The sequence below is a fragment of the Chaetodon auriga genome, chromosome 20 (assembly GCF_051107435.1).
Source record: "Chaetodon auriga isolate fChaAug3 chromosome 20, fChaAug3.hap1, whole genome shotgun sequence".
Taxonomy (NCBI): Eukaryota; Metazoa; Chordata; class Actinopteri; order Chaetodontiformes; family Chaetodontidae; genus Chaetodon; species Chaetodon auriga.
Window position 1 is genome coordinate 7,175,540 of NC_135093.1, and position 20,564 is coordinate 7,196,103.

The 20,564-nt window shown below is 42.2% G+C and overlaps 1 protein-coding gene across 1 annotated transcript; it reads right to left on the reverse strand.

Moving 5' to 3' along the window:
• Window positions 1-248: 248 nt before the first annotated feature.
• Window positions 249-5,978, reverse strand: LOC143339454 (G-protein coupled receptor 26-like). The gene is made up of 3 exons (XM_076760689.1): window positions 4,916-5,978; window positions 4,054-4,167; window positions 249-1,090 (listed from the first exon to the last, which is right to left on the reverse strand). Exons 1-3 carry the CDS (start codon window positions 5,581-5,583, stop codon window positions 862-864), a joined length of 1,011 nt encoding a protein of 336 aa, XP_076616804.1. The 5' UTR covers window positions 5,584-5,978; the 3' UTR covers window positions 249-861.
• Window positions 5,979-20,564: the final 14,586 nt, after the last annotated feature.

The following is a 20,564-nucleotide window of genomic DNA, read 5'->3' on the forward strand; positions in this document are numbered from 1 at the left end:
CGCTGTTTGAAGTATTCAAAAGTCAAAGCTGCCATCCTAAAAAGATGCGAAATGGACACAGAAGTATATCAGCGATGCTTTACAAATGACAAAAAGATGACGCAGACGTGTCAGTTTGAGCTTGTGAGGGCGAAGCTGTTTTTCCTTCACTGGCCCGTGCACTTCAAGGCAATGTACTACAAAAATAAAAGTACCCTAAAATGACTTTAACTGGGAATCATCAAGCCTGAAAAAAACCTGAGCCGGACTGTGTACCGTCTGCTGAGTGTCTTCATCTGTAATACAATTAGGGGACTTCTTATCTTGTCTATCAAGTTTTGGTTAGGCTAGTTTTCAGTGCTACATACAGTATGAACTTGTCACGTTTCACAGACTAAAACAGAGACACAGCCACTCCCTATCCTTCTCTTAAACGATAATATGAATACTACTACAGCCATGTCAAAACCAAACAGACATTCTGCAAAATGGATATATCTTATAACAGACGGAAAGCTACCTTTGTTAAAATCATGAGGCTATGAATCGGCCGTTCTTCTTGGGCGAGCACGTCTGTCTCTCCAGGTGGATGTGAAATCTGTCGTTGCTTATTGTCCTCACAACAAATTCACTTCACTGATCTGCTGTTCTGGCCACTCAGTATGCAAGCACAGTGGTATTACTGTGCAGGGATTTGCCCTTGTCTGTGGTGACTTTCTTTTCTTTTCTTTTTTTTTGGGGACATGTCAGACCAAATTCAAGCCGACGTGGACAGGAACAACCAGCATTTGTCCTCTTCTTCGCTGACGATAAATAAGCTTCATATTTCCCTGACAATTGCCAGGTCAACCCTCAGACCGTATCCCATCAGTCGGCTCCCTGTCACTCCGCCGTGGGTATGCTGTTGCCGTGGTTCTCTTGCCTGGGCCCGGACGCGTTCAAGGAGCTACGCTTCAGCAGCCTGTTGATGATGTCAGTGCACGTCTTCTTGTACTGGTGTCGGAGCAGGGAGTACACGAAGGGGTCGCAGGCTGCCTTGCTGTAAGTTAAGCACTTGGAGACAATTCCCCAGTGGGGGTTGATAGGCACCGCTGGAAATAACTCCACGATCCTGCAGGCAAGCATAAAGAGATGGTGGTGAGAGAGAGCGGTGGAAACGCGAGTCAACATGCTGGAAAAGACATGCATGCCCTAAGCTTATTATGCACAAATAGAAATACATTTGCGAGAATATTGTTGCACATAACATCTTAGTTTGTGATCATTGGAAGCAGGGTGCTTCTTCACTGCTGTAATTATGTAAAGAACCAGGGGTTATCTCTATATATAGCCATCTCGGTAAGTATTCTGTCTAAAGTTATTATTTGCAATCAGGCACAAGATAAAATGGAGGCAGCTGTCAACTGAAACTATGTGAAGAATTCCCTTTTTTTTCCTCTTGTATGTGGATTAACAGCGCGGGGCGCCTTCTCATCTCATTTCTCATTTGCAGGCAGCAATATTTCACGTCCGAGAAGGCAGAGCCACCAGAAGCATAAAACAGACCTGTCTAAGCAGTAACGAGTGTCTGGAAACAAGCCAATTAACGTTGATTGTTATTTGATACAGTATAACACTGAGGGCTAAGCAGAGAATCTTAAAGGACAGAGGACAGCGAGTCCTTCCAGCAGCCTGTGGGCAAGAAATACTCGTCTGTCTGTGAATACTGTATATTTGATTTAAAGGGTCACCTAATGAGCTTTACAGTCGCCCCTGTTGTCTGCATCCCAGAGTAGCTGATCTCAGTCAAGCTCATAAAGACAGAAAATCGGTGCTTTCACGCTAATTTTTGTCAAGTGTAAAAATATTTCACTGTACAGGGTGTCATAAAAGGCATAAAAAAAAAATAAAAAAAAACGCTGATCCTCTGCTCTTGCACTCTATGTGATTACTCTGTCCACAATCAAGCTCTGTCAGCACATTAACACTGGCCTAACATGGGCCAGTAGCCATCACTGGCGTTTGCCCACACACTCCACAGCACCGGAGCGAACAGGAGGTTAAGTCAGCTGCCACACGGCACGGCAGGGCTTTCACGCCACACGTGATTACCCTGACAACAAATGAGCATCAGAGGAGGCCGCGGAGGAGCTTTTAGTGTAATATATTCAGATTGTAATTAGTAAACTGCCATTTGTAGAATGAGAGCCACTGCGGTCCTTCATTACTGACAGTTTACTGATAACACAACAAATTGTCTGAGTGCATGAAAAAGCTCAGTATCAAAGGCAAACTTCAACCAGTTTAATATTTTAATTAAACATGTTAATGGGAATATTTGCTGTAAAATTAATTTCATATCCCACCAGACACTCCTCCATTCTTCATCTTCATCACCCCAACATCTTATGAGCCAAGGCCAACTTTAAATAAGATACCGGGGAACTAATTTATGGAATCTTTTGGTTAAAAATTACACCTTCAAGGACCGCTTCACTCAAATTACAAAAACAAAACAAACACATGTTGGGTCCCAAATCTGCGTTTTTACCACACCAAATCAGACTGTCTGCAGACTAAACAGAGAGAGCAGTAGATGGACACTATTCTCACACAATTCAATGCATAAAGTAAACAGAGGAGCTGCTAACTGCAGGAAAATGATGAAAATATACTGCAGATGCTGATGAAACAGCTCCAGAAAGATGATGCAAAACAAGAAAAAGTAATTAATCTTAAGAAAGACATTTTCTTGTTTCATGGATGTCTGACATTGCACTATTGTATCGCCTCAATTTAGTATAAAGTAAATCAGGATGTTTTTTTTAAATACTAACTGCTGAAATGGTGGCAATTAGTGTGTAGTTCATACCATACAGTATGTGAAGTAATATGGATTTGGCTCCCTCTGACATGTAGTAGAGGTATAAAGCAGCATAAAATGGATATACTCAAGTAAAATACAAGTACCTCAAAACTGTACGTAAGTGCAGTACCTGAGTTACTTTCCACAACTGCACAGTTACTATTTTACTGTTAGTATAGACGATATTAATGTACTTTATCATATTATAGCAGCAGGAAATAACACAATAACTCTGAAATCACGTGTCAAGGCCACTGACAAACTTAAACTGAAGACAGATAAATGTTGTTTTTATTTATTTATTTTTTTTCCAGCTGTGAGCAGCTTCCACATTTCCTCTGTGGTGATAAACTGCAGAATAATAGCGTCCATCAACAGCACATATAAAAGCAAACTGGTTTCGACTGAGTGCCTCTTCAAGCAGTATGTAGCATGGCTTTGTTGCACAGATATATATTTCCTGACCTGTTCACTTGCTCTCTCATTGCCCAGCCATGAAAATAATTCTGCTTTTATGAGTCCAGGTTTGGAGAAAGGTCTGTCTCTGAGATTTATGCCTCCATCCAAATGCAATAGAGGTGAACACAATTTCTTTTGAGGTGCTCACAACATTGAAAAAAGGTCATTTAAAATGTTCAACAGCAACGTCTTCTTCCAGGAACAGGGTCCCTGTAATGCCCAGAACAAACAGGAACTATTTCTCAATGAAAACCGTGAAGGTGTAGAAAGGTAGAAGATAAAACACAATATTTTTATTGTGATTTGAGGTTAACGACCCTTGAAGTCTGATGTTTACCTGTAATTTTGTCATAAGCAACTCGGGTGTCTTTCCTCTCCCTGCAGACAATATTTCTTGATATTCTCATGTTTTGAACTTAACATACTTATTTGTCTCACTTCGGGCCTCATGTGACATCGTCTCTTTATCCAGTGATTGATGAGAGTGGATTCTACCTGACTAACTGATGCACCGAACGAACTCCAGCAGAAAAGTGCTAATGCAGCAGCGACAGCAGAGCAGAGGCATATTACTTATCACAAGGTCAGCCAATCTCATCTTCCAACTCCGGCCGGTGCAGAGAGGAGGCAGGGAGGAGGTGGTGGTGGGAGAGTTGACAGCAGAGGTGGGAGGTTTGGGGGATACCAGCAAAACAAAAAGGGCTGCGTACGCCGCAGTGTTCTGGTGTGCCCCCCCCCCCCCCCCGCATGGGTCTTTCTCCAACACTCACCTTGTGATCACATAGGGAGCAAAGCAGAGCATGAAGGTGCCGATGAAGGTGCTGATCTTCCTGGTTGCTCTCTGTCGTCGCCTCTTCTGCTCCTCCAGGCAACGCTGGCGAACACTGGAAACACAGACAGTTGAGCAGGTTTAGAAACAGTGGGACGCACTCAGGAAAGGCCACAAAGCACTGAAGGCTAAAGTAATAGACCTAACCCAAAGACTCTGCTGTAATACAAAGTGAGGATCCCCACTTCAGGAATCACAACTTCAACCTTTTCTCTGTGTGTGTGTGTGTGTGTGTGTGCGTGTGCGTGTGCACCACGGCTGTGATGTCATGATGATGCTTCAAGTAATATTTTATGAGATGGAGGTCATCTCCGGGAGTAAATCTAGGCAGGCGTCAGAAACACACACACACACGTAAACACACACACAGACTATTGGCTTTAGCTGTGCTGCATGGAGGCAGAGTAAAGCAATCACTCTGGATGACATTTCAATAGACTCAGATTTTGCATCCCCTCTGAATACCGAGGCCACAATTCAAATGTCAGTGATGGCAAAGATGGCAAAGCATCGTTAACTGTGCACAGATTCAGAGCAGTGTCCTTTCAGGCTTTAGCATCAACATGAATAGGAATGATGGCACCAACTACACTAACTGCTCCCAGTGAGGTTTTTTTTTTTTTTTTCTTCTCAACTTTGCTCAGAGGGTTGATTGGTACAGTCTGTTCTTTCTGACTGAACAGTCTTGAAATGCCCTCATTTACTTCCCAACTGTGAATCTACACTGCAGATTGCTGTGGAGCAGTAAGAGGTGTCTGATGTAGGAGTAACACAGGCAGGGGTGATCAATTAAAGGGGCTCACCTGGGGTGTATATCCACCAGAAGTACCAAAGTTTGCATTGTAATAACGTCGATCCTCTTACAGTGAAACCTTGCCACTTTAAGCACTTTGAGGTATGTGACACACAGCACTATAAAAGACAGGAGAAAGGTGAAGGAGTGGAAAAAGACGGTGAAGATAACAAACTGGGTCCGGCTGCTCGCCCTCGGGTTGGACAGGGTGCAGGACGCGTAAAGCCGGTGGTATCCCACCCAGGAGAGGCTGGTGGCCACCGTGGAGAAGGACATGGAGTGCGCCCACGTGTACCCGAGCACAAAAGCCGCGTCTTTATGGCGCATTTTGGAGTGGTACCTCAGGGGGAACACCACCGCGATCCACCTGTCGATGCTCAGAGCTGCCATGCTCAGCATCGAGTTGGTGGACAGGAAGGTCTCCAGGAAGCCCACGATCTGGCAGAAGCCGTCTCCTCCCGGCTGAGCCTTACTGACAAGTCCCACCAAAGTGAGCGGCATGTTGGACACGGTCAGCAACAAGTTGCAGAAGGTGAGGTTGAGGTTGAACAGACCTGGGACCTGCTTGCGGATCTCCGGGTTGTACAGAAAGCAGATCAGCACCAGGACGTTGGACAGCAACGACACTATGATAATCACAACCACCAGCACAGAGAGAATTACCTCCGCAGTGTCCATCCTGTGAACCCCGGAACTCACTTATCCTCACTTTTTGTGTGCATATCCAGTCTTGCTTTGCAGCTGCAAAATGGCACTAATCACCCATAACCGTGTCCATGCATCCCCGCATCTCTCCACCGGTGGAGATCCCCTCTTTCTCTCCACTACATTGTCTCTGACAGCGAGCCAGTAAAGATGATCAGGAGGATTCCGGCATGATAGGAAGTGTGTTTGTGGATTCGCGCGGACGGTCTCCCCCTTTTCCTATAAACTACAGGAAAGCAGCTGTCGTGCCAAAGCTGCTCTCTTCTGGCACTGCGTCTTGCAGTGGGTTTTTGTCGTCCTGTGATGCGCTCTCGAGGCATCACCCCTCCGCACACACTGCACAGTGTGTGGGCTACTTGATCTCTCCCCCGTCTCCTCTGAGAAACAGTAAACCATAAAGAGCACTGAGGAAAGTTAAGCGTTGATTCCTGCTCAAAAAAGAAAACTGCATTGTATTCCCAGGAGGGTTTACTTCCTGCCTTTCACATGAGCCAAACTTGTGCTTGCAGAAAAAAATGTCAAACAGATAAATAAAATAATTAATGACGCCCGTAATTTGTGTGAAATGCTACTGATTTTTTATTTTTCTTACTTGGAAAACTATTTTTTTTTTTTTTTTACAAGTCATTTAATACACTATTCATTCATTGATTCATTTTTTCCCTTTAAAGTCTCTTTTAGATTTGTCACAAAGAAGGTTGTCAGACATGGCATTTATAAGAAGTCCATCTTTGAATTTACAAAAACCACCAAAAAGCAAAAGCAGGGTGTTGCAAAAAGCATTATTTTATCCACTCTGGCACATTCAGTCAAATCTCATTTTGCAATTAAAACTGATTGTTAAAGACATGAATTCACATGAAGCTGGTCAAGTCTTGCTTTGAACATCATTGCACTCCTGCAGCATCTCATCCCCTCATGCTTTACTCAAATATCTTTACAAATCAAGTATGCTTCATCAGATTGATAAGGAGCAACATCTTCCGTTCCCCTGGAAGCCGGATGACGCCCCCACACTCTGCTGCCCCTCTGGACTTGACTGTGGAGAATTTTTCCTGTGAAGCGTGGGACTCATCGGAGTGTGCTGCTGCACGTGAGCCACTGAAGGCAGGCTGAGGTGGTGGCTGTGGTTGCAATAATGGGAAGGGGAGAGTCAGAGTGAGAGTGTGTGGGCGGAAACAATTATTGTTAGTGCAAAAAAAAAAAAAAAACATGCACATGGTATTTGATTGTGGAGATGTGATATAATGCAGGCCACCGTGTTCTCTTTGTTCTCTCCTTGGTGGCAAAAGCTGAACATGAAGAGGAGGAGGAGGAGGAGGAAGAGGAGATTCGCCTTCAAAATGCCTCCTTGTAATGCTGTCTGTGGAGTCTGAACATGCAAAGAGAATCCAGCTGCAGGGGGGAAGGACAGGCGACCCTGCCCGCTGCTGGGTGTTATTAAGCTGAAATGCAGCTCCATCTTGGCCTATAGTACTGTAGGGCTTTGGCTATGATGGATGCGTTTCCAGCATTATACTTTCACATGTGATGCAGCAATCAGCCTTTGGAGAAAGGCACTCTCCAGCGCTGTCATGCAAGTGCTTGTGCAGCTCTCTCCTGTCAGTTCGGAGGCCTTATCAGCGCCGAGCCCCCAGCTGATCTCAAGCGCAAGTGCAGCTCATTGTAGGCGCTGCTTTAATTATTCTTTTCATAATTAAATGCCAGCTCCTCAGACAATAATGTCTGTGGGAAAAGAAGCCATTCTAAAGATATAGCTTTGAGAGGACTGAGTGATATGGATGGAGGTTTAATGTGCCTGGGTGAGAGGGTTGTATATGTGATGGATTGTGTTGTTCTAGCTGGCAAATTTTCTTTAAAAAAGATTCGCGCTAAAGATGCATCAGATAGAACAAAGCTGCACAAACATCCCCATTAAGGGCCATGCCACATTGGAGAGAGATGCATGGAAATAGCTTTTGATGAATATGGATGCTGTTTGTCTTTCATTCCACCTGAAAGAGGCTTTATTTGAGGGGAGCATTATGTTAATGCAGACTCATGTAAATGAGGCCTGATTTGAGGTGGACACATGGGCTCTGACACCTCCTGGCCTCAGGTAGTATCACCTTGAATTAACACAGCACATCAGCTCCTTTATCTGATGTTGGGGAGTCCATCTCACCGATTAATCATGCCATATAGAGACACAATAATCACACAAAATATTAAGGATGCCTGCATAGTTTCATGAGGTAAACATTGAGTGGAGGTTAAAGCCATTATCCCTGACTGATTTCATCACCCATCCATCATAAAACACTATGAGTTACAGAGCGATTTCTAAGCTTTGAGACTATGCAGATCTTGCAAAAGAGTGGGAAGTTCATTATCTATGTCTATCTTTGTTTACTCTGTAAAACTTAGAAAGATAGTGAAAAATGACCATCACAATTTCCCATAATCAGACAAGATGTCTTCAAATTGTTTGTTTTGTTTGGCCAACATTCCCAAACCCAAAGATATTCAGTTAAGAAAGATATAAAGCAGGACAAAAACAGCAAATTGTTTCATTTGAGAAGCTGGAATCAATGAATTTCTTGCCTATTTGCTTAGTAAAGGACAATTAATTCATTGCCAAAACTACCGGCTGATGGACTTAATGTTTAAAGTATCCTAAAATTTTGTTGACCACTGGGCCCTCCCCTTCCAAACATGTAGGAGAATCTATGATAGATGCTAAAAAATGTCCAAAACGCAACATTTAGAGCCAGTGCTTGGTCCATTCTGGACTTCTGTAGAAATATGGTGGTGCAACATGGTGGACTCCATGGAAGAGGACCTGCTACCTGTGTAGATATAATGATCTCATTCTAAGGTAGCTAAAAACACAATTCTTCTTTTCCTAATTCTCGATATTATGTTCCATTTGTGCCAATAGATCCTCCTAAATCCTCCACACTGGACCTTCAAGCGCTGGCTGGTTTGCTTTTGGTTAATGATCTGTTTCTGAAGTTCCAGCAGTTTTGTTCTGTATTCAAAAAAAGTCACATTCCTTGTGTTCAGGATGTGTAGTGGTCACACCTCTGGCTGCATTTTAATCCAAGTGAAAGACGCTTTCCATTGTCAGTATTGATCATCTTCTTAACTGTGTACGTTTGTAAAGATGGATTGCGTCTCACAGAGAATCAGAGTTTTTGGTGGGAATCCTTCGTGTTTACTGCGTTTGAGACGAGTCAAGACATCTCAAGTCTGCAGATCTGCACTTTGAAGATAATTCCTCTTGTCAGAAGGTTTAACAAGTGCAGGACTTGACTGTGAGAGACGGTGGGATGAGAGAGAGAGCCTGCAGCACTCCTCCTTTTTGCTGTGACAGTGTGGATTTGAATTTGCTGCCAGCTCCAATTCCACACTTGACTTCTCTCGGATTGGCAGGCTGGCGTAAATTTTAAACCTAGATGTATGCTTTAGCTTCTGCGTTTTGCAGACTCACCTTTTGAATATAGACTTGTCACTTATATTTGGAACTTATATTTTCAGCTTGGGACGCAGGATTTCTTTGTGGAGTTGACAGGAACTCACTTTAGAAAAAAGTTTGGGAAATTTGGTGTAAATTTGGCAGTTGGAAAACTTGTAAAAATCCGAAAAGTATTGCGTAACTCGGGAGAGTGCATACATACTGTATGACTGGTAGTGCAGCAGTCTTATGGCTCATAAATGCCTCAGAGGTGAAGACAGGAGCGAGACTCTCTAGCTCTATACGAACAGAGTGAAATGCCAACCTGCCAGTGAACGCCAGGGAAAGTGTTGACACTGCTAATGATAATGCTGAGATGCCAGCTTCCTGTTACCCCTGGTTCAGTCATCACCACTGAAACCTATTTGATACTGATCAAAGTTTGGTCTGACGGCTTGCACATATGTTAAAAAACTATATAGAACAAGCACTTTTATTGGTATCTCATGGTTTGAATTCGGAGTTTATAGTTTGTACTCTTGCTGCATGTGTTTACATTAAAGGAAAAGTTCCGCATTTTGGGAAATATACCCATTTGCTGCCTTGTTGAAAGTTGCATGAAAAGTAAACTAAAACCACTGCCGGTTGGCTGGCTAACGTAGCTTAGCACAAAGACAGGAAACAGGGGGACTACTTCTCTACTTATGTACTGTACTCATGGCATTGTTCAAAATGTGCTTAGTCAACACTGATGGAAACACAGACTGAATAAAAGAAGTGGACGTAGCTACCATGATGTCGCCAACTCGTCTGTGGGCTACTGCTTTGAAACCTCAAGTGTAAGTGGGTATACACCGTATACCTGCGTATACCCAGCACTACACCACTGCCCTGCTGGGAGTAGAGTCGTCCCCTACAGAGTCATTTTTTGATGTCACTTTAAATTAAAATGTTACTACATTTACGTAACAGTCACTGGTTACATTCCAGATAAAGGCTTTGCATTCAATACATATCTCGCTGTATATATCATGATGCATTGTTGATGCACCAGAAGTACTTAAAATCAACTCGGCCTCGACCAGCTACAACATTAAAATGCTGCTTATGCAATGCATCAGACACAATAATCCAATAATGTAATAACATGACAGTCTGAGTGCTGTATATGAATGTTGGAAAAGCCTCTCTGATAAGAGGCTTTTTTCCACGTCCCCCATCTGTATGCCTGGCTGGGCAGCGCACCACCAAAACCCTCCTGAACAATCTGAGGCCTCTGTCTTTTCACATTAGCCGTGGTGATGTCGAGGAAACCCAGCACCGGGGCCGGAGCTCGCCATCAGCAATTTATAATCACGACGCTGTGAATACAGGCGCTGGACGATTGGGTACAAGCTTATTTTCATTAAGGATCACGGGAGGTTTTGGCATTGTGACAGCATGCTCAAATCTGCAAATAGGCAACTGTTACAGGTACAACACGAAAGGATCCTAGTATGACATGGTGTCACTGTCGGACAGTAGGTGCTGACAAATTGCTTTGAGCCTCCTTGTTTGTATTTAGACTGTAAAACATTGAGATGCAATTATTATCTGCAGCTGGACAGATTTTCTGCAAATATTTGCCGTTTGGCCTCCGGTGGATGGAATCAGATTTATAGTGTAATTATGTAAAACTGTTGAACCTTACAGGAGAGAGCTGAAACAAGCTGTATTTTGTGCTAATGTTGACAGAAGAGAAAGAGCCAATGAGGTTGATACCAGTGGGATTTCCGTCACATTACGAAATAAAAGACAGATGTTTCTGCACATTCACTCTTGATAGTGTCAGTCCAGGTTGTATGGCAGCTCAAATAGGAGACTATCTGTCTTTCATCTCTTTATTTCACAGATGAGTTCACAGTGTCATTATTGGCTGTTCTTTGAAGCCTGTGCTGCATCAGACAGTGAAAGCAAACAATTTGCAATGTATTGATCTTCTTATTAGCAATTCCACAGTAAAGTACCAAGTGTCAGACTTACTGTGAAGCTGCAGGCTTTGGATTCAGCAACATCCAGATAAACACACAGCAGAGGGTTTGTCTTGTTGTCTTGTGCTTCCAGTGCACAAGCTTTCAATGTATTGAAAGCACAAACTGCACCTTTTCAAATGTGGTCGCAGCTTGATTAGATTTCTCCTCTACGCTGTAGCGTGAATGAAAGTCTTTCTTCCTGACACCAGTTTAATCAGTTTTTCTTTTTATTCAAATGCATCATATTGCTGTAATTTAAAGGAGAAAGCAATCCTGTTTTCTAACAGACCTGTTGTGTCTGAGTGATTAGTGTCAGTCAATGCAAACCAAAGCCAGCGTAGAAGTAAAGCCAGGAGCAACAGACTGAAGATCTTTGAATTTTGACTTTTATTTGACCCCACTAAAAATGGACCCGCACATATATGCGCACCTATAAAATCTCAGTTTATATATATACAGCATATACATTTGTGTCCAACACAAAGTGAGTTGTTTAAGTGTAGATCAGCAGAAAATATGTAATAATTGGCGTTACCCCTGAAGGGAAAGTTATGTTTGTGACTCAGGAAATGTAATCAGTATTTGTCAATATTAACTGTTTGACCCCCTAAAGCTAGAAAGCAATAAACTCTTACCTGCTTCATAGACAGCAAATGCAGGCATCCAAAAAATCCATAAAATTCAGTATTGCTGTAAGAGGGGCAATGCCTTTCAGAAATACAGCAGCTTTACTTTGGGAGCGCCTCGGTGAGAGCGAACAGACCGCACAACAGGAGAAGATACTCAGTAATCACAAATGTATTAAACGTGTGTGTGCGCTCTGTGTGTGGACGGTGAACGCTACTTCATAATAATATACTGGCTGAACTAAAACAAAACAAAACAAAACCTGAAAATCTTGCAATGAACTCAATGAAATGTGTTCAGTCTTAGCAGAGTAACAATAGTTTTCACACCACAAACAGGAACGGTAACAACTTGGACGTCACTGCTCAGCCCTTCATGAGGAAGTTGTCAGCTGCAGTACATAAAATAACATTTTATGTTTCCTACTTGTGTATGGATGACACAGATGAGATACAGCATGATAATTAGTGACCTTTAGAGGTGCTGGAAAGACATATTTTTGAACTGTGAACAGAGCCAAGCTAGCTGTTCCCCCCTGCTTCCAGTCTTTATGCCATATCACCTCTTGGCTGTCATCCTGTACTAATAAAAGTGGTGCTGATCTTCTCATTTAAGCCTACAAGAGAGCAAATAAGTCCATTTTCCACTATGTCAAAATCTTCCTTTAGGATATGAACCATATCCATGTGCATATCAAGCTAAAATAGTGCAGTATCTTGCCTCCAAGCTTATTTACATCTTCATTATCTTCCTCTTCAAGTGGTAGCAGTTTTATGTTAAAAGGTAAGAACACTACTTTCCCAGACACTGAGGAAAATGTGACTGTTCTGGGATGCATCCTTTTGGGCATCACTACAAACACTAGATAGATTTTCAGAGTGCATCGTGGGAAAGCCTGGAAAATACAGTGTCGGGGGTGCAGCGGCATCGTGGTACAGCCCATCGCTGAGAGGATAAATCAGGGTGCAGGCACATTTAGGAATAAACAGCATGTGCACTGGGGAACCAAGGACACCTGTCGTGAATCTCTGAGATAAAAAGAAACAAATACGGTGAAATTGAGATTTGCTCATCTGGATTTTTTTATGGCTCCTCTGCTCCACCTACATGAAAATGTGGCCCATGCGGACAGCTTCGGTTAAATAAGAGCTTCTTCCATCCACTCTTGATAATCATCTGAGCTCAGCAGCCCGCAGTGGGTCTGTGTTTCATACCAGTCCCGCCTTCTCATCCCCTGCTTTGTGTTGAAAAGTCAATTTTCTCATTCACTGATCTAACTCACTGCAAGGATTAATTTGCTCCCCTAATTTGATTTCACAGTAATTTAATAAATCCTTAAAAAATTTCATCAGTGTTCCATTCACCTTTGAGAGAAACCTTAATTAGAAACGCTAATGCGTAATTATTCTTTTATTTCCGGCTTAACGTGGCCAGCATGAGTACAATGCAACAAGGGGATGACAGCAGATTTTGGGCTTTGGAAAATTAATTTCATATCAGTGTGATTACATGAATGTGAGGGTGTAATTTGTTTTTTTTTCCCCTGTTTGCATGGAGCCGTGCTATCTAGCTTGCAAGAGACTGCAATTAACCTCCAGTGTCCCTTTGCCAGCATGCAGCTCCCAAACAATGGTGTGCCCGTTAATGCGTCATTAAGGCAGCTGTTTCCTTCATATATGAGGCTCTGCAGATGAAGACTTGATCTCTTTAGAATAAGATCTGTTCAGGAATTTGATGGAGGTTGTAACGGTTACATGAACATTTGGGATTCACAAAAAGTGACTTGTAATCACCTTGTTATAGATCGTATTATATATCGAAATCTGCTTCACGGCTTAGCAGTCACCGTTGGCCAGATTGAAAAGCAAAGACTGTGACTGTTTGTTCAGGTGTTTGGCTTATTGAAGAGATTATCTTTGAAGCTCATTGTCATCATGACACGAGCTCGGTCATTAAATCACGCACTCCTGCCATCTAGTGAGACACTGCAGTACTACAAACAGACTCCAAGCTTCTGTTGCACTGATACTCCACGAGCCAGCGATGAACTATGACTGCAGCAACATTTAATCAGTGGTTCCTCCTTGTGGCTAAGCAAGGTCAGTGCTGTTTTTTTTTTTTTTTATCTACTTAGTCATTTTCCTGCTATTTATTGCCCAGGCCTTGTTGAGTGGCATTTGTAAATTGCATCCTCTGCATGTCACAGATATATGAATTATTTGACACCTTTGAAATTAAGCGAGACGTGACCTACAGGTTGGGCTTTTAGCCAAGACGCTGTTTAACAAGCTGAAATATTATTGCCAAGTTGTTGTTTTTTTAATTCTACAAGACATTACAAGGTGCTGTATCAGTTTCCGTCCATGAGCTTGCGGCTGCTCAAGCTGAAAAAGTGATTTAAAAGAATAGTATTCCTGATTTTATGGACAAAGTGCTGGAAGGTAAAGGTGAGCCCGCTGTTAGAAGCTACTTAAATGTCACAGGTCAGAGTAAAGGGCCCAAGACAAAAGTCAATTTAATCTCTGCAGTGTTTTGGGAGGCGTTGTCCTGCTTCTGCAGCTGGGATGAAGCCACTTCAGTCCTCGTTGAGATTAATAACAGGCACACACAGGGGCCATTAATGTTGAAAAGCCACTGCCCCACCTCTTCCCCAGTGCTACCCTGGGAGCCACAGCCTCCATAATGGCACTACTCTCTGAATTAATGGCGCTCGCCAGCCGTATGAAAAAACTGGATTTTAATTATAGGCCTTGGTGATACCAGAGAGGAAAAGTGAAAGAGGGCGGCAGGGAAACCTTTTGAGCCTTCAGAGGCAGCGCAGACGAGCTAATTCAAGCTTTCATTGGATCCCACTCCAGAAAACAAGAGTTTTGTTGGAAATTATTAAACACAGTTAATGTGTGGAAATTTGAGTTGCCTTGTTTTTATTATTATTATTTTATCATTTTATTAACCAAAAGTGAGATACGAATTGTCATCAAAATGTAAACTTGGCAGGAAATAATCAATTCTTTGTTTCTCCACATGAAGTTAAACCTTAGCTCCGGCAAAATCAGAGTTATTCCTCCATCATCGCTCTTTATGGGACAAAATCATTGATTAATGTTGCTGTTTCCTGCAGGCTGTGAAGCAGTGATGAGCAATTCATTGATCCAAGCTTTGTCCCTCTGTTGGCTCTTTCATCTCTTATGATTCACATGTTTTATTTCTTTCAAGCAGTAAAATAACAAAGCTACAAGTGTACCACTGAAAAAGGCCAGACTTTTCTGAACTTGGTTCTTCTAGCATTATTTTTACTCTACTTTTTAACACTTCCACTGCCTCGCAGCCATTTGTCAGACGGTAATGGCAGAGGACTGGTGCTGTAGGCCCCCTGCCAGGCTCAGGATGTCCCTCTGCCAGTTCTGTAACAGTACCGAAGTGGAGACGGACGGCAGAGTCAGCAACTACAGTAAATGTCCATAATCAACTGTCAGCAGCCAGCAGAGGGTTTCTTAGACGTCTAAGCAGCAGCCACAAGGTCCCAGCACAGCGATAAAAAGACCATCATTCAGGTAAAGCTTCAAAGGTTTTAGAAATGATTGGTAGCTGAATTCGTGTTTAACATGGTCGGAGTGACATGAGTTAACCTGAGGGCAACAAGAAGAAGAAAAAAAAACGAGGTTTGTAGTGATTAATTATTGTTTTTTGTCCAGATTCCCAGGATTTGAGCTGCTTCTTCTTCAGCATAAACAAGTTATATGCACATACTGCTGGTGCCTGCTGAGCCCTGCAGAGGGCAGGGGAGACAGCCGGTCCATTGAACATGCCTTTCACCTGAAACCCAAGAAGCACCTCTTAAAGAGAGTCACTTGCAATCAGAAAGCCTCCATTTAATTACAACACACAGGAAATTACCGAGTGAATGGGTCAGGCGCTGATAAGAGGCTGAGCCCCGGGGATGACAGCTCCTGAAACCCGAGGAGACCCAATCTCAAAGCCGACTTATCACAAAGGCCAAGCCTGGAAGCCTGACAATCTGATTGTACTGTCATCCAGATTCATAATTAATATATTTATCAAATTAATCGCTGAAAAGAGCCCTGGCCTCCTGAACAGTAGGCAGATTCATTTGCCGCTGGCTCGGCTTACGGCTAATAACGGTGTTGTCAGTGAAATAGGTCTGGAGTGGGCCGATGCCCCAGACCTCATGACAGACAAATTGCTCGTCTGTGTAGAGATGATATGGGGAATTTAGAGAGTGAAAGAAAGAAAAAATGTCATTGTTTGGTGACAACCACAATTGCACCCTTGTTTCAGATTGTGAGTACCAAGTTGGAGGAACATGAAAGGGGCATTTTCTGTTTGGGAAGAGCTGAAAATACCTGTTGTTATACCTCAGGTTTTACAAATCACTCATCAAAGGGGCTTTGTCTGTCGCTGCCACATGTTGTTCAAGCGAAGAAGTATGTTCATAGTATTTCATCACCTCACTGAAAATGAAGCACTGTTGTATAACTCTCAGCCCCAGAAGCAGTTGGTTAACTAGAAAGCACATTTATCTTTGCCATGGCTGCAAAAATCTACAAAACCAGCTTTTTAATAAGAAAGAAAATGTGTAGAAATGTGAATCTGTATGATAGATGGATGTGGGATACAAGTGGCCAGAGGTGGAGGAAGGCTTTAGAGTTTCTACTTAAATAAAAGTACCAGTAAAACCATATAGAAATACAACATTACAAGTAAAAGTCCTTTATCCAAAGTCCACATAAATAGAATAATCAACAAAAGTTCTTCAACCTCTGTACGTTTGTGTTTGACCTGAGTTCGCAGAAGTTTGGACTTGGCCTGACTGTTACTCTTTTATTTATTAGTATTCCTCACGCAGCTTCTTGATCTCCTCCCCTCGGTTGAAACGAAGAGAAAATTGTCTATGAGCAGCGTAAACAAACATATTTCTGGTTCTGTCCATATCTGTGCTGTTATTGCTGTTGGCCTTTAGTAGAAAACACCTTTTCTCTATGGAAGACATCATGTCACCTCATGTTCTATAGGAGCTAATTACAAATCAGACACATATGGTTCAATTTCGAGCGCTAATGAGAATCCTGAAAAGCTGCTGTGTGAGAGTGAAGGGGCCCCTTTTTGTCTCCTGGATTCCCATCTGGGCCCCTGAAAAGCATGAAATAGCCCATGATCAGCTGTAATTGCATGATAAATGTCTGCATTATATACCCCTCAAACTCCCACAAGATGAGGCTCGTGGACCAAGACACGCTTCTACTTCTTATCTACTCACTTCCCATTGAGTCTATTACATGTAACATATTGATTAAATGCAATTTAGTGTCCCACAGAATACCCAGAAGGCAAACAGTGTCTCGCTTTAGCAGCATTGTAATTTCTTTACCATTTGTGTTGCTTTATCACACTTGGTTCATCTACTGTGCTCAAGGGACCAGAGCGTAGGATTCATGGGGATCTAATGGCAGAAATGGAAAATAGCATTCATAAATATGTCTTCATTAGTGTGTAATTTAATGTTTTCATTACCTTAGAGTGAGTCTTTTATATCTGAGGGAGTGTGAATTTACAAATGCTGTGAAAGGACAACCCGCCGCACTCTGCCTCTAATTAGATTACCGTGATATTCTTACATAAGCCAATAATCATGTCTTTTGCCTAAACTTTACCAACCCAACCAACGAAGGCAACGGATACAGCAAAGTTGAGGACCGCCTGACAAAAGCTGAAGGTCATCACGTGAACTCAGATCTCCTTCTGTTACTCGGCACGAGCAAACAAAAGAGTCTTTACAGGCACTTCCTAACGATGAACGCTCAGTTTATCTTGTTTACTCTGTAATAATGTTGTCTTAACATGTTGTCCTCCTCAGTACTCACGTAGTTGGTGTTTATGCTGTCTGTCAGCAGCTAGTTGAGGTCCTTTTCCACAGTGAGAGCCCAGCTGGTTGAGCTCTGCGGGCTGAATGGAGCAACTCTTCACTGCCAACGACTGCACCAGGCAGGTAGTAAAGGCCTTTCAGCGGGGCCAGCCTGCATCAATCAACTTAGTTAGAGGGCTCTCTCTGTAATTGCCAACTATTAGAATATGTGGCACGAGGGGTTCAACACTATTTTCAAACCTGATGAAATGGCATCAAGGCCTCCTCTCACATCCAGTGATAATTGAACAATTAAACTTTAGCATACAAATTACCTCTTCATATGGCATAACTAATTACTGAGGCAGGCCAGTCACAAAGAGGCCTCTCCAGGGTCGATACCAGAACTGTTTTTCACACTTCCAGGCTTCGTTTTTTGAGCTCGGGTTTAACTGGGTTTATTATATCACTGGGATTGTTAGGTGTCTGTTTTGTTAGTCATATTGCATTCAACAATTTAGCAAGAAAATACCCTCTAAAAGGGTCATTTCACCTCATTTGTAAATCTTATTTTGGAACCTCTTTTCAGCGCCCAGGCCCTTTCAGCCGAAATGGTCCTAATTATACAGGTGATTGAGACCCCGGAACATTTTCAGACCATTTACTTCAGGTCATCCAGCTGCAACCCCTATTAAACATCTTGATTAGACAGGATTTAAATCACCTGGTTTGATTGGGGCAGTTAAGCTCTTTATACTCTTCACTGTAAAATGCTAATTCTCTCTGAAATGAATGGACAGGAATACTCAGAGAGCATATGGAGAATCTCTCATATTAATAATTCAAGGGAAATGAGCAAAAATTAGTGAGCAGATATTCATGCGGTCATTACTTCTGCAAATGAGATATTTGATTTGAAAGATTGAAAATGGAAATATCGAGAAAAATTTATCTTTTTTTGTACAGTACTAGAAACTGAGTATCATCTGCTTGTACATGGCAGTCCAGTTCTGACAAATACATGAAATCCATACCACTATCATTCTCCAGATTATGCTCATTTCTTTCTACTAAGGTCACATAGCCCTCTATACAATAATAGCTAAGCCCCCCGTAATGAACTCTGAGGCCTAACTGCACTTTAGAGGGGACCTGATAGCGCTCAGCAACTCCTCACACACACAGTAGAGCTCTTCAGGTGCATTAGGTGAAAATGACATTAACACTGACAAAGGTAGCAAGACTTCAGGAACCACTTGAGTCAGGCTGTGGACCTGAAGAGGGCCTGAATTTCACTCTGTGACAAAAGGCTGAAGACAACAACGCAGGTCTCAGCAGCAGCATGCATAATGACGGCAAAATAAGCAGTTAATTCCTCTGCAATACTTATTTTGAGTATTTGCTGAGCCTGATGCTTAAAAGGACATAAACTATAGTCGGGGTAAAGTTTGTGCACGACAAACGTGCGCTCGTGACAATGTTTGACACCACTAACTCCACCTCCTCGCTGGACAGTCGGAGATGAGACAGATTATGAATTTGATATTAACTCCGACCGAAAAGGCCAAACTAGGAGCATGAGGCGCATTTAATATATAAACGTGGCTGCTCACACACACGAGTCATTTGCAAGTTCCAATACAAGATGATTATATGTGTTGATACGTCAAGGCAAGAGATGGAAATGATTGGAAATGTATCATGAGGCGGTGATTGTAGACAATATTAAACTCCACAAAGAAGCTTTTGTTCTCGAATTCCTGCAGCAGTTCAGCCAGTATTGCCTCTGCTTTAATTTAATATCTATTTATTTTACTCCATTGTATGGGTTTTATTGAGGTTGCGCCTGCTTTATCGCCCCGATCTCAACCAGAAGTGAAGGTCAGGAGAGGCAGAGTGCCTCTGTTTATTGGCTTCCATTGAGCCCATATGAGCTGATTTGGCTATCTGTTCTTTATATTAAGTTCTTTCATAGTATTTGGTGCTATCCGGATATTGTTTATCACCACATTGAGATATTCACTGTGTATTTACTGCTGAATTAAATATTCTTCATCACTTTTGTAATATCCTCTCTGTAGGCTCATGCAGGATGTGAGAATCTTGCTGGATGTGCCAGCAAATTCTTCGTAGACTATCTACAATATATATTTCATCAGCGTCCTCCCATATGCTGTGAAATGTAAAATCTTGTTATTTTCAGCCAACTCTTGGATAAACCTCTCATATTATTGTAATAAGTCTGCTCTGTACTCTCAGGGGTCACCTGTAATTATGAATAATAATTTTATTCCTTAATTCACCTTCATCTTGTGCAAATATATATCATAAATGAATCATATATGATAGAATAAATTGGATTATACATACAGTATATCTATTACTCAATGCTAAACCAGCTAGTTCTGCATTTCTCTTCTAAGGCCAGACTGAAAAATATTATGCTATCACTTCTCCAATCCTAGGAGGAACATATTGACCAGATTTAGAAAGACTATAGTAGTCTAGCATTATACTGCCGTATTTTTAGGGGAGTCAAGATAATCAATCAAATAAATAACATAAAATGAGATGAGATATAATTATTTTCGAGTCCCATTCTCAAAAACACAAGAAAAATATGTGATTTTACCATAGCGAGGCATCAGGCTAACCATTGCACCATTGCAGCACACACTGGCTGCACAGCTTCACTGAATGGACTGGTTTGTAATTCCCCAATTTTTTGGATAATTTAAGTCTGAAACTGAACATCATGGCTATTTTTTGCTGATATTTGCTTGGATCACAGTGAATTCCTCTTGGTTGTTAGCACAGGTGATAACTAGCCGTCATTCTGCACAATTTTGTGACGTTGTTCTTTCAGTTTGTTGGGTATTATACATTAATATGGGAGAAATGAACATCAGAGAGTTCCATACGAATTTCCCGAAGACTGATGACAACTTTTTGCCAAAGTGCATCATGTAAACACTGCAGGACTGAGTGACGTATCCTGACGTCATGTCCCCATGGG